The sequence below is a fragment of the Osmerus mordax genome, chromosome 8, assembly GCF_038355195.1.
Source record: "Osmerus mordax isolate fOsmMor3 chromosome 8, fOsmMor3.pri, whole genome shotgun sequence".
Taxonomy (NCBI): Eukaryota; Metazoa; Chordata; class Actinopteri; order Osmeriformes; family Osmeridae; genus Osmerus; species Osmerus mordax.
This window is the reverse complement of record NC_090057.1, coordinates 6,216,852-6,230,804: the sequence shown is the minus strand read 5'-3', so window position 1 is coordinate 6,230,804 and position 13,953 is coordinate 6,216,852. Positions and strand designations below refer to the sequence as shown.

The 13,953-nt window shown below is 43.0% G+C and overlaps 1 protein-coding gene across 1 annotated transcript; it reads right to left on the bottom strand.

Moving 5' to 3' along the window:
* Nucleotides 1-324: 324 nt before the first annotated feature.
* LOC136947433 (zinc finger protein 770-like) lies at nucleotides 325-4,921 on the bottom strand. The gene is made up of 2 exons (XM_067241514.1): nucleotides 4,792-4,921; nucleotides 325-4,539 (listed from the first exon to the last, which is right to left on the bottom strand). The coding sequence occupies exon 2, from the start codon at nucleotides 4,493-4,495 to the stop codon at nucleotides 1,148-1,150; it is 3,348 nt and encodes a 1,115-aa protein (XP_067097615.1). The 5' UTR covers nucleotides 4,496-4,539; nucleotides 4,792-4,921; the 3' UTR covers nucleotides 325-1,147.
* Between the last annotated feature and the right edge of the window lie 9,032 nt (nucleotides 4,922-13,953).

The window sequence follows — 13,953 nt, the reverse complement described above, 5'->3', positions numbered from 1 at the left end:
CCCTTTATATCCTCTGACCAGACCCTGAGCATCTAACCTCTTAACAATGCCCTTATGCCACTTGACCATTGTGGTTCACCGATTAAATGAGAGTTTTTGTAGAGGTCAGGATGGGCTACTAGTGGGATTAGGTCTATGTGTACATCCACTAGGCCAATGTCAGAGATTATATTGTCTGATAATCATGCCTTGACCTATAAAATGTAGAGTTCTGATGGCAAAGGAATCAGGACAAAAAACTACTTCAAGCTAACATAACAATTACAGTACATTACACAATTAAGATAAATAAAGAATAGCGCAGACTGGACTTTAAAGCACATTTATAAAGAATACATGTCTGTATAGCATTAATCACAAGTTATTAATGTATTCTAGAGCTGTGAAGTAAAGGACTGCTTATACCTGTATCTAAATGAATATGTCATTCACAAGGTTTGGGTATAATGGCACAAACACAAATACTGCCTCTGAGATGTTCCAAAACTATAATTGGAGAGAGCCCAATGAAGATGTAAATATCATCATATTTAGATACATTTTATAAGGATTATCATCTCAAAAATGACTGAGGGGCATTAAGTCCCACAGAGTGAACAGGCTTGGACACAATATGTAAAACATGATTTACCCACATATCCCAAATCACCACAACACAGGCTTGAACAAACTGCAATAACTGTGTTTTTTTGCATCTCACACAAAAGCATCTTCAACAATCACTGAACATCAGAGATATTCAACCATCCTGTTCCGCACATTTCACCAAACCAAAATGCAACGCGTTGCTGCCATCTTGTGCAGAGTAGTTGAACTACAAACTAAACTGATGTCACAAACATGGCACTTCATAGGCAACCGTACCCTAGTTCTGTGAAAATAAACAATAGATATTGTACATTACACCAATATAAAATAGCCAATATGAAATCATCACAGTTCACAAGAGTAAGTACCTAAATATCAATTACTCTATGTACAAGCGTATTAATACTCAAATATGCTGATTAAAATGCATAGAACACACAAAAGTCTCCATCTGCTCCAGAGATATGTAGAATCAAACATATATAAAAGGCAAACCGAGATAAAGTATAAGGTTCCTAACAGTAACAGTCCAGGCATCCAGAGCAGACGCTGAGATGCTTTACTTGTGGGTCTGCAGGTGGGTCTTCAGATGACCAGACTGGGTGAAAGCCTTCTCACACACGCTACACTGAAAGGGCCTCTGGCCCGTGTGGATCAGGTAGTGTCTTTTCAATTTAGAGGGTGCCTCAAAGCTTTTATAGCAGATGGCACACTGATAGGAGCTTGAGTGTCTTTCTTTCTCTGAGGGTTTCTGGTCACACTTGTGGAGGGAGAGCTTCCTTTTGGTGGTGAAACACTGACTACAGCCTGGGCAGACATGGAGATCTTTGGGTGGGTCTGACATGTAGGCAAGATTCACCTCAGACCTTAATCTGACCTCCATCCTTTCTTCTTTAACCCCATAGTCTGTGTGACAGTACGGCGGAGTCATGGTGGACTGGTAAAGGTACAGCTTGTGATCTGAATCGTGAGGTATTTCATGAGATTCAGCCAGGCTATGGTCATTCACAAGAGGAGCATGGTGGCTAGGGATTGGATGCATATGTTCATTATGTGCCGTTTCTTGTTGACTGAAATAAGGGGTTTGAAACTGGGTATGGTGTTCCTGTTCATTGTATTCATCTGAAGGGATTTCCGCATGTTTTTCCTCTGCCATATGCCAGGTGCTCTTGTCCGATTTGGAAGTTGAGATACATTTCTGATCTGGTCTGCAGTTGCTTTCTGACTTAATGTGATTGGCATCCTCTGCCTTAGGATGGAGAGTAGAGTCATAGTCGAATGACAAATTTAAGTTATCCAAGTTGGATGGACCTGATGGGCAATACTGGGGATATGACTCATCAACACTTTGTTCGTAATGTGGACAATTCCTCTGCTGGTCGCCATATGTCTCATCAGTGCCCGCTTCGTCTTGGTGAGGAGCTGTGGGGTAATCAACATGTCTCTCTGGAACAGAGTCTTCATTGGAGGATCTCTGGTCCTGTTGAGCCAACAATGACATGTCCGCTTCGTTTGGTTGACCCTCGTGCCAAGAGCTCCTATTGTGAACCTTCTGGTGGTTCTGTAGATGGCAGAGCTGCCTGAAAGACTTACTACAAACCTGACATCTGAAGGGCTTGATGCCCATGTGGATGAGCAGATGTCTGGACAGCTTGGATGGATATTCAAACTTCTTCAAGCACAGCGCACACTGGTAGCCCCTTGATCTACTCTGTGAAGTGGACTTGACTGATTTGTTTTCCGGGCTGCTTATTGTGGCGTGACCTGTTGAAGTTGCTGGGTCTGTCGCGAGGAGGTCCTTGCCATTTGAGGAACTTTGTTCACATACAGGTTCTGTCTCTTTATCTTTCAGGGGACTAATGGAGTATTTCACATCTGTAGGACAGTGGTACTCCTCCTGACTCAGTAAAGGTTCAGTCTCTCTTTCCTCACTTAGACCGGGAGAGAATTCAGCCTCATCCCCTTCATTGTGGAAAGCCATGTGTGTCTGCAAATGAGCACTTTGCTTAAAGGTTTTGAAGCAAACAGGACACTGAAAGGACCTCTGTCCAACATGAGTCAGGGAATGCCGCCGAAGTTTGGACGGGGCGCTGAAGTGCTTTGAACATACAGGGCAACAATAACCCTGCCCCCGACCAAGAACTGGTTTGTTTTGTGAGGCAAGTTTCCTTCGCTTAGGCATTTCATGTGCAGGTCTGGCATCAAAAGCCTGGCTACTATTTCTATAGTCAGTATTTTGGACTGGCCTTTGAGAAACTAGTTCCCCAGAGAAATGTGTGTCCACAGTACTGCAGTCCAGTCCAGGCAACATATTTCCATTGTAGCTCCAGGCAGGGATTTTAGTAGCATGACTGTACAGACCTTCAGTTGAGCGCTGGTCACTGTCATGTTTTAAGTCTGTGTTGGTTTTCAGAGGTTCCGAGTCTGACTGTTGATTCTTTTTTCTCTTCATCTGAGACGCAGGTTTATTTTTCACCTGTTTTGTAAGATTGAGGCCACTTTTTAAAGTGTGAATCTTCTGGTGGTTGTGCAGGTGACAAAGCTGTCTGAAGGACTTACTACAAACTTGACATCTGAAGGGCTTGATGCCCATGTGGACAAGCAAATGTCTGGACAGCTTGGATGGATATTCAAATGTCTTCTGACACACCATGCATTGATTCACCTTGACCTTTTTTGTCAAAGAGGACGTCTGTCTTTTTTCACTGTTCTCCTTGCGATTATGCCTTGTTGTGTTCTGATGTTTCTCTGATGCGCAGTCACCTGGAGAATCATCTTTTTGTGTTTGATCACTAAGTTGCTGTGTCTCATTAGCATCCATATTAAGTATTGCAGAACTTTCAGAGTTCTGTGAATCAGACGGGACTTGAGAAGCAGTGTCTCCTTGAGCTAAAGGGTAAGGAATACATCTATCTTTCTGCTTAACAGGGTGTAAAGAGATCTCTGGAACTTTATGAGTTTGCTGGTGGACGATCAAATGTCTCATCTGTCTGTATTTCTTCCCACACATGTTGCATACATAGTTCCTTGGCCAAGTTTGAGATCTCTGGGGTTGTGCGAAAGATTTTCGTTTTGGCTGTGAAGGACTTCTCTTTTTGGCAAACACAGAGTGAACAGTAGAGTGTGCCTTCAGGTGGGAGAGCTGTCTGAAGGAACTGCAGCAAATTGTACAGTGAAATGGTCTCTGACCCGTATGAATGAGGCAGTGTCTCTTCAGTTTGGATGGAGCGCTGAAGCACTTGAAGCATTCAGGACATTGATGGACTGTCCTTGGACAGTTCGATTTCTGAACATCTTTGACAACGGTTTCATCTGGGCCAGATGTGTCCTCATCCACAGTATGTTTACAGGATACATTTGAGTCTTGGCCATTCACTGGTTCCACGTGTATGGGCAGTGACCCAAAGCTTTCCATTTCAGGATGAAGAGACGGGACTATTGGAAGATTGTGTTGACTGACATGGGAGGAACCCAGAGTACTGTCTGGCATGCTGTTGTAGCAAGCAGTTGGACTGACACTAGTAGTTGCAAATGTGTCCTCTACATTGAGTCCATTTGATGAGTCTCCGGGCAAACATGCCTCTGTCCTTTTTGGAAATACCTTCTCAGGGTCAATTCTATGCGAGTCAGAACCTGTATTAATTCTCCTTAAAGGTCTCTGAGCAAAGTGTGAGTTGATATGGAGTTTCAAGTGAGCTAATTGACGATACGCTTTTTCACAGAAGTGGCAACCGAAGGGTCTTTGTCCTGTGTGTGAGAGGATGTGTCTCCGCAGCTTGGAGGGAGCTGAGAAGCTTTTGGAACATGTTACACACTGATGAGGTCTCCTGGGAAGATTATTCTCTGTGTTCCCAAAAACCTCCTGTCTGGTTACCACTGTGCTCACTTCCGGCATTTCCACCTCCATGTCGGGTTGAAGATCCTTGGAATCAGAAGGTTGGTATGGGTGATCTATGAGTGAGCAATAATATTATGTAAGTATAGTGTTGTTTAAAAGCATTAAAAAACAAAACACACAAAAAACTAAATTAAAATAATAGCAATGTTAATCTGCGGCTAACACAAATAACTATTTAAGATAATGTTATCTGAAAAGACTGAAGAGATCTATTCAACTTATGCTTAGCTACATTAGCTTGAATGGTAATACCCGTGCGTTTGGAAACACTGTTACTCGCATACGGCAACTCTACGGCAACTCACCTCATTTATATATCTTATTGTAATAACCACACGTTAGTCATAACCAAAGTTGTAAATCAAATATAACTATGTAGTTACAGAATTTCACCAAAAACATCGAAAGCTACGAGATATATCTCCTTTCAGCAACACAAGCCGTCGTTAATTCGGCACGTCCGGAAACATTCCACAATGTCGTTAGTTCCGTCTACGCAGTGACAATGATGAATAGTCTCAGATTTTTTCAAAACGATCCACATTTATCATCAATTATATTATAATATATTTACTACGATACATTTTGGTTATAAAATTATAGATGGTGTTCATATTCTGAAGACGCATTACAAAGATGTTTAGCCTACTTATAGGCGCATCTATTCAGAGAATTTTTGCAGATTCCCACTTCTCCTTAAATGTAATTTGTCTGTGTAAGAATTTTAATATTGGAATATATATTTAACTTGATATGACTTCCCAACAACAATTTGTTATCAACTACATCCTATTCAGGATCTACCGTACAATTGAAATTAAGTTAAAATTAATTGCATCCCCAAAACTACAAAGCAATTGCTTCCTAAGGTAAATAAAAAAAAAAAAAAAGTAGAAGCAGAAACACTCGAAATGAGCTGGACAATAACCGTCGAAATCGGTTGCATAAACAGAGAGCCAAGAATGTGTCAATTTCCAAAGGGGGACTTCCCCCATTACGTTATTTACATTATATATTCAGAATGAACTTAAACAATGACTAGGCCTATGAAATACTGGAGTATTCCAATCCACATTGAGGAATTGTCATCTTTATAAAAAAATGGCAAATCAGATTAGTGTATTGTGGATGAATGGAGGAGCCTTATGACAGAATATGAAAACATACATATCAAATAGGCTAAACCAACAAGATTTGTTCCCGTTTGGCTACAAACGAAGAACATCTACCTTTTTAACAGGCAAGTGTCTGCCTCCCTTACATTTAATGTTTCTGACAAATCCAAAGTGAGATTTTTGTTTGAACTACACTCCCTCTGGAACCTGCCCGTGGGATATGACAAAGCATGGCCCCATCTCTCTCTTCGCCCGCAACTCTGTGGAATGATGCAAATGATGACAAATTCCTTCATCCCTCATCATGCATGTGCAGCTAATCGGCATAACACACAGGGATGGGCATATCTCGGCACTTAGCTGAGGGGCAAGCTGCCTGATTGAATCACTCAGAAGTGGCTCCCTCAGACGTGGCCGTATCATGCCGCTGTCAGAGTGCTGAACAGTCTCCTCGAGCGCGGCTCTATTGACTTACATTCGAAACTTCGCTCACTGCAGTCAGCGCGTGAAGAAAACACACATCCTTCTCAATTATCACAGAATCAGCTTGTCGATTCCGTTTGACTCTTTTCTCGTTGTTGACCAGCTGTCAAAATCGTGACAGGGACTGTGCACTTTACTTTCCTTTGACTACATCATGACATTGAGGGAATCAGGTGCATGGAAGCCACATTGTATTTGAACACAGTAGGCCTGAAATGCGAGTTTATGACAGAGGAGTGGGACTTGTTAACACTAGGTGGCAGTAGTAAGTCACAAAGCGATTCCCCACCATACAAATACACTGTTTTATTATAATGATAGACAAAAGTGTTTTCTGATTCTCAACACCTAAGCTACATCTAAAAAGCAACTATAATCTTAGAAAATATAGTTTTTATTAATAACATAGTCTTATACAATTGTATAACCTTTACACAGACAATGATGTGGCTGTTTAGACATTAAAAAGGTCAAAATTCAAAATGAATTATGACTACAGTTGAACCAAGAGAGTAGACTCTTGACAGCTTCTCAACTTCTACCCACCCCTCCACCCCCCCTACCCCCCACCAAAAATAAAACGAGGAAACCCAATGCAAGCTGGGGACGTTTCTTCAGCCTGGCCGCTGCATGGATCAACTCGCTCTTGTCCGTACAATTAATTCTTACCCACGACCAGTCTCATCTCTCCCGACATGGCAGGACAGGGTTGGCCGTGATGGATGTGACATTAACGGGAGATGAAGCCGGGGAGATGCGACGCCCCAGTCCAATAGTGGCATTTGTCACTGCCCTGGTCATGCAGATTGGGCCAGCCTTGCCCGCTGACTAAGATTAATGACGACGGTGGCCCTGTCTTTGTCTCTCGTGTGGCTGCCCTGCGCAAAACACAATCCCCAAACATGACCCGTCTCACATTAACCCCCACCGAGCTGCTCACAACACACATCATGATACTTCAATATTGGTCACTAATGCAGCAAATCCTCTCAATGTTAGAGGTTACATAGGAATAATAACTGAGACAATCTTTTTGATTAATAAGATAAGAAAGTCTATGCAATGAACTGTCCATATTTGTTTATCACTGTAAAACAGATAATGGACATAAAAAAATCATGAAACATAAACCAAGCTTCGCAAAACAAAATTGTTTTCTTATTATCTGCAACCTGTCCTCATTTTTTTCCCTTACAACCCAGTTACAGTAAAGCCCTGTCATTAGACACCTATATTACTCTATGGGTCTTATCTGTAGGCCATGAAGCCAGATTGTTGTGCAGTATAGTTTTGGGTGAACCAAGTATCCCAGTTTGTAATGAAGAAATGAAATAACCTTAAGCTCAATGCACTGCTGCACAGAAAATGGTTTTTCCCTGACAGATGAGGTGGCTGGGGCAGGCTCAGATGGATGGGGGATTGGGCTGCTTGTATCAGACTTCTGGGATCCAACGCGTTCCCTCGGTCATCCATCATCTGGTGACACATCCACTTATATCTGCACTGCACATACATACAGATGTAATCCTCTGTTTGATCATGGATCGGCCTATTCCTACACAATGCACGTTCTGCTGTGTTTGTGTGTGTGTGTGTGTGTGTGTGTGCGTGTGTGTGTGTTTTCTGTGTGTGTATATACTCATGTTTATACACCAGTGTGTGTGTGTGCATGTATGTGTTTGTGTCCTGTGGGCTTGTGTCTCTCCTATCTAGGAGTTTTTGTGTGTGTGTGTGTGCATGTGTGGGAGTGTATGTTTGCCTAAAATCTAAAGCAGAAATATTATAGAAATAATTTCACAGTTGATTTTATTTTAATATTACTTTACTATTGCGATCGTGCATCAGCTTTAAAAAATCCACAAAATCTACATCACACTCATTATACCAAGTTTCTACAATGAAAACAACGTTGACTGGATCTGTATGAATAAATAGCTCATTACCATCTATGCATATTTGTAAGTCTTTCATGCATTGCGCCAGCACATCCCAGATGCTGTGGAGTCATCTGTCCTCCATGCCTCCCCTGCTGTTGCCCCCTGTGGAGAGGGGAAATCAGTCTCCACACTGCTGTCACTCCCCTGCCCTCCCTCCATGGAGCAGCCTGTACGCTGGCCGTGTCCAGCCTGCTCTTGACCCTCATCCGAAGGGGGGCCGGGTCGGCCTAGCTCGCCAGGCCTGCTAGGGTGTGACAGAGAGGTGAAGCCCCCAGGAAGGGGTCTTAGGGGGTCTTGGTTCGAAATGTTTACCCCAGTGTGGTAGGTGGATCGATAGCCTGGCTTGCTCCCAGACAGAAACCCCATGCGTTTGATTTGGCCTGCCCCGTGTGGGGCTAGTGAGATGACACTGTCTCCAGTGTGTTTGGAGGAGGGTAAACAGTGGAGCCTGCCACGGTGGCCCTGGGGAAAGGCCCTAATGTGGCCGGGGTGGCGATGCAGAGCGCTGCCTCCCGTCCCAGCTCCCTAGGGGATATGAATGTTGATTAAACATGTGCTCAGCCTTGGATATTGAGTAATTGGACGTGGAGCAAATGTCAAGCGTTTGTTAATTTCGCAGTGGCGCAGGGTTTATGGTCTGTGATCAGTGGAGGGATCGAGACTGAGAGCTGATGAGGCGTGACCCAACAGCGGGGTTCAGAGGACCTGGCCGACACACCCTGCCTCTTAGACAAGGCAACATTTGGCTGTGTCATTAAAAAGAGATACCAGTATATGAGTATGTATTGTGTAGTTCAAAGTCTTAGGTCTATCCCAGTCCCACGGCTGAATCCGTAGCTGAGGAGGACCCATGGAGGAATTCTTCGCTCCTCAGTACCTTTCGATTATTGGACTACACGGTCTCCAGGTTTCCATCTCCGTGTTGTCTCTCTGCGGTGTGTTCTGAAAGTGAACCTTGGGCCTCCTTTATTTCTCCCAGTCCAATCTAATGAGCATCATCTCTGTCTCAGGATGCAGGCTGTGGCTCCCCCTCTCCTTTGTGAGGCTGGACAGGTGTCTAACTGAATGATGAATGTCCCTGTTTCTCCCCACGTAATTGGCTCCTCGCTGTTTGGCCTAAGTCTGGCGAGATGTCTGCCGGGCAGCCACCTCCATCTGTCAATCACCAACCTGCTGCTGCCTGGCTGGACCTCTGATAGCTATGCTAATGTACAGCCCCCCCTCACCCTATTGGCTGAACCTGTGCTGGTCCAAGCTAATCCATTACAGCTCTGACAGTAATAATCCCCCCCACCCCCCACCCCCACCCCCAAACACAGGGTCCCGTGTGCTAAACGTTATTTGACCGTTCCTGTCACGTTGGCGCTGCCAGGCGGACTGGCCATGGTGATGGATGACCCAGGCCAGAGCCCTCTCATTCATCACCCGCTGACTGCTGTTTGTGTGTCGTTTCTATCATTTCAGCTTTCAGTGATTTTTAGATTAGTTTTAATTAAGATGTGTCCGCCCCCTATCAAATGTACTGGGAGCTCTGTGGAAACAGACAGTGTACCTTCACTGTATGAATGTGTGTGTGTGTGCACGTTTGTGTGTGTGTGTGCAGGTGTATTTTTGTGTCTTTGTGTGTGTATGTGCATGTTTTCCCCTTTACCTGTGATGCACGGTGAAGTCCCGTCAGTGCTAAAAATTATACTTGTTTGATGAATTATCAAAAGTTGAGATCAAATGTTCTCGCTGGCAGTGGGGGCTAGTGGGCCCGTGTTTATTTTGGAGAATAATTGCAGCGGCTCACTGTGATAGATGTGATCAGAATCAAACAGTCTCACCTGACAGGGCCAAATATACAGCTCCTGCACTCTAGAGCACACCCATTAACTCATACCATTTATTTTCTTTTCTCACTCAACATCTGAGGACACTCACGCTGGTCCTCGGCTTGAATTTCAACCGAGGGAAGCCACCCCTTTGCCCAACTGCGAAAATTATATTTTAATTCGATGATGGATTAGAATGGATACATACATATGTGTATACTGTACATATACTGTATATACATACAACTATTCCTGACCTTGATCAAATAGGAAATTAACGGTGTAAGAAGAAATCATAAAAATCAACTAGAAGTAAAAATATGCCTGTGGAATAAATGCTTGGTTTGTTATGTGGGCTGTGTGCGGTGACTGTTTATGTGATTCCCCAGTGAGATTTATGTGATGCGAATGGTCTGGGCGCGTTTCCTCCCTGTGATGACCCTGTCAGATCTTGTTGCAAGCAGAGGGCAGAGGCATTTGTCACCCGTGAGAGATTCTCACTACAGGTTTTCATTCTATCCAAAATTAGACCATCAAGGGCCTAATGTTTTCTAGCATGCATTGATCTCTGATCCCTGTTGAAGAAGAACAGCATTCTCCACTACGAATGGGCAGGGTTCTTTTTCTCAAAAACAACCAAATGCTAAAATGTTTTATTCAAATGGAGCTTCTGTCTTATTCCACTTGGTTAATATCACCTATGAGAATGAGATGATTGTGAACACTACTCTAATCTCAGGGGTTAAGAGGGACAAGTTCCTGTTTATAAACACAGCCTAACTCAGTCTTCCTCGCCGTCGTGTCCCCTGCCTCAACTCGGTTCTTTCCCTGAAGAGGCCCAGCGTTACCTCTGCCTGCCCCCGACATCCGTCAGGCCTGCCCCAGACTGGGCCGGCGTAATGGAGAACCAGATGAGCTCAGCCAGGTCGCTCAGCCTATCACTCCTCTCCTACTCCCCTGTCAGATGAGTTTGACCTGAGGAGGGGGGCGATCACGGAGAGACCCTATAGGCTCATTTTGAGTTGTTGATGTTGGTTGTGTTACTGAATTCTTTACTGAGTTCTTTTCATTCATTTAGTTTCTGATGCATTTGCTGCTTTGATGAGAATTGGTGTTGTTTCTGAGCACAGGAAAACTTGTCACTGGATCAGATTCATCCTTTTCTTTTCATGAATGGATACGATGTAGGAAACATATGGAGGCACATTGTGCCATAAATCACTTTCAATGTTCTTGAACTGGTCATTGAACTGTGAGATGAAAATATATTTTTTCTTCCAACAGCAGTTCTTCCCTGTAATATTCATTTGTCTTTTCATCATCACGCCTTCGACAGTGTACTTAAACAAATCTCACTTTTATGGTTATCCAGCTCTGAATGACTGCATGATGGCTTGACTGTTTGTGACAGTTGTAGCCAAACAGTACAGCCCGCTAATCAAAGTCATGTGTGAGGTTTTAGTTTTCCATTCAACCAAGGTTGCCTGTTGGATTGGGTGCTGATTGTAACCTACTCTGAACCCATGGGAACCATTATTATTATGTTAAACTTTGGAACCTTGTGTTCCGTTTTCTGAGAAAGGTAGTCTAGTATCAAAGTAATCTTTACAAAGTCTTGCAACATTGTAATATTCAGCTATAAGAATCTTAAATTTTACTACGGTTTTTTGAATTCACAATTGCCTGTGATTTACGGACAAGATATTATATGAAAACATTTCTGGATAAAGATCCATGACTTAATGTACTTAAATGCCAGACATGAGCTGCTCCAGACAATAAAACAGGTTTTAAATGTGTCCAAATGCAGGAGGACTCACAACACCATGTGCTAACTATAGTGTGAGATCTGTCACATAGACTGGACAACAGTCCAGATAAAGTTGTCAGGTGAAAAACCTGGGACGACATGTGTCACTTTGATTCCAAAGAAATGGCCTGTGCTGCAAGTTCACTGTCCAGCGTGCCTGTCCGAATTCTCCTCTCTCTCTGGCTAATCTAAGTGAAAACACTTGTGTCCAGACCCAGATGGATGGAGCTGGAGGGAGAATAATCTTCAAATGGTGAAATTTGGGGATTTTTGTCCTCAATCTGAGAGGAACGGTCACTGCTGTTCTTAATCTATGTGCAAACAGTTGAGATATGATTATGTTGCTACACTATGTACCTCACTGTAAGCTGTTAAACATCCTTATTTTCTGAGAAGGAAAAAAGTGTGAAAACATTGGTATTGCATACCCATGAGATTTTTTTTTGTGTAACTGATCCTTTTACTTCTCACAGTGGTCTGAACTAAACATAAGATGGACAACAGTTTATTTTTCCCACGTAAAAAAGCTCTCTGCTGAGCCAAGAGGTTCCCATCTGATACAGGATGATGTCATCCCATACCCCAGCTTAATGCCATGAGGCATTTCAAGGCTGATAGAAGGAGGGAGTGTTTAGAAGACCTGACACATCAAACATCAAAGTCAACCTCCTCAAAATCCAAAATGCTGCCCAGTTGTCCTCGCCTTCAACTTTGACCCCTGAACCCATCGCATGTATTGCTGTAAATAAAACTGACGAGAGGCCTCCGTGCTGACCAGTCCCACCTGATTTTCCTTATCCCATATTTACACACCAATCGCTTCCAGCCTGGAATCCAACCTCGGAGTAAACATCCATCCATGTCACTTGGAGTCTTTGAGAGGCCAGAGTGAGATCCAGTGGGAGGAGACATACACATGTCAAATTGTGTTTGACAACCCTGATTCAGGGGTTTTGTCATGGCATGTCTGTAAGTATTACTCAGATTGTCTTACCTGGGATCAGTCGTTGGGTGAAATGATCAAGGGGCACCCAGTAAGTTGATGCTGGAAATGTGAGCATTACCAGTATTAGAGCGCAAAGGGATTTGCATGCTGGAATTAGGGACTCAAAAATGATTACCATGAAATCATCCAGAACACATTCGCTGAAGGCTTTGACGGTGTCATCAGGGTTAAACTTCAATATGTCTTCAATAGGAAGACACACAATCATCACTTCTGGGGTGAAAAGCTAGTTGTTTTCATAACCCCTGTGCATTCAATACTGGTAAAACAGTAAACGTCTCTGAAAATAACACCCACCCCCCCACACACACACCTCCCCCCAGAGGCTAAATCCATCTACACAAAGCATATTTTAAGCAATGAGCATGGCCGGAGCCTAAGACCTCCACAGACTGCTTCGGATGACGTCAGCTTTAAGTATCTGGGACATGGGTGGCTGCTTGACAGGGGGAAGACATGATTGAGAAGATGAGATGGGAGAGTATGATTTTGTTACCAGAGGGTGAAATAAAAAAACACCCGCATCACCCTCCACCTATCTCTCCATTCCTTGATTTGGGAGAGTTGAAGGGGAGGGGGACAACACAGGGGCTTTGGGAGACAACAAGATTAGAACTGGCATTTGATGTTATGAAATCAAAGTGTGTAAAGAATATACATTTCTTCAAAGATCTCTGCCCAGTATACTTTATGATTAAATTGTTAATATATGGTATCTGTACTGAATGCTATTGTCTTGCAAACTGATATGTATATATATATATATATATATATTAAGAGTATATTACAAAGTATACATAACTGTTTAGCCAATGTAGATATTTTTTTTTAAAGGTGCTGTTTTTTTTGTTTGTTGTTTAGACAGAGAAAGGAAATTGTAGCAGGCCTTCTCTCGCTGGTGCGTGAAAGAAGGCCTGAAAATAAGAGCTCGATCCACCACGTGATGTTGCTTTCTGCAGGAGGGATGACCCATATTTCATTTCGATAGGCGCTTGTTTCCGGCAGCCTTCAAAACGCATTTATTTTAACTACAGTGAGGATGGCTGGCTGCTCCACAGATCCACTCTTTATATGTACACTGTGAGAGCTGAAATATGGGATATTTTATTTACAAACAATGCCTATATTATAAACCCTTAACAGGTTTATTACACTAATACCGACATGTTATTCAAATACATGTATTGTGTTTTAAGCCTACATAATGTAAAGTTGAAAGTGGTCTAGAGTCTATATATAATAGAAGTTATACAGTTTAATATCTATTCTCATTCATATTCCATGTAGATTTTTATCTTACGT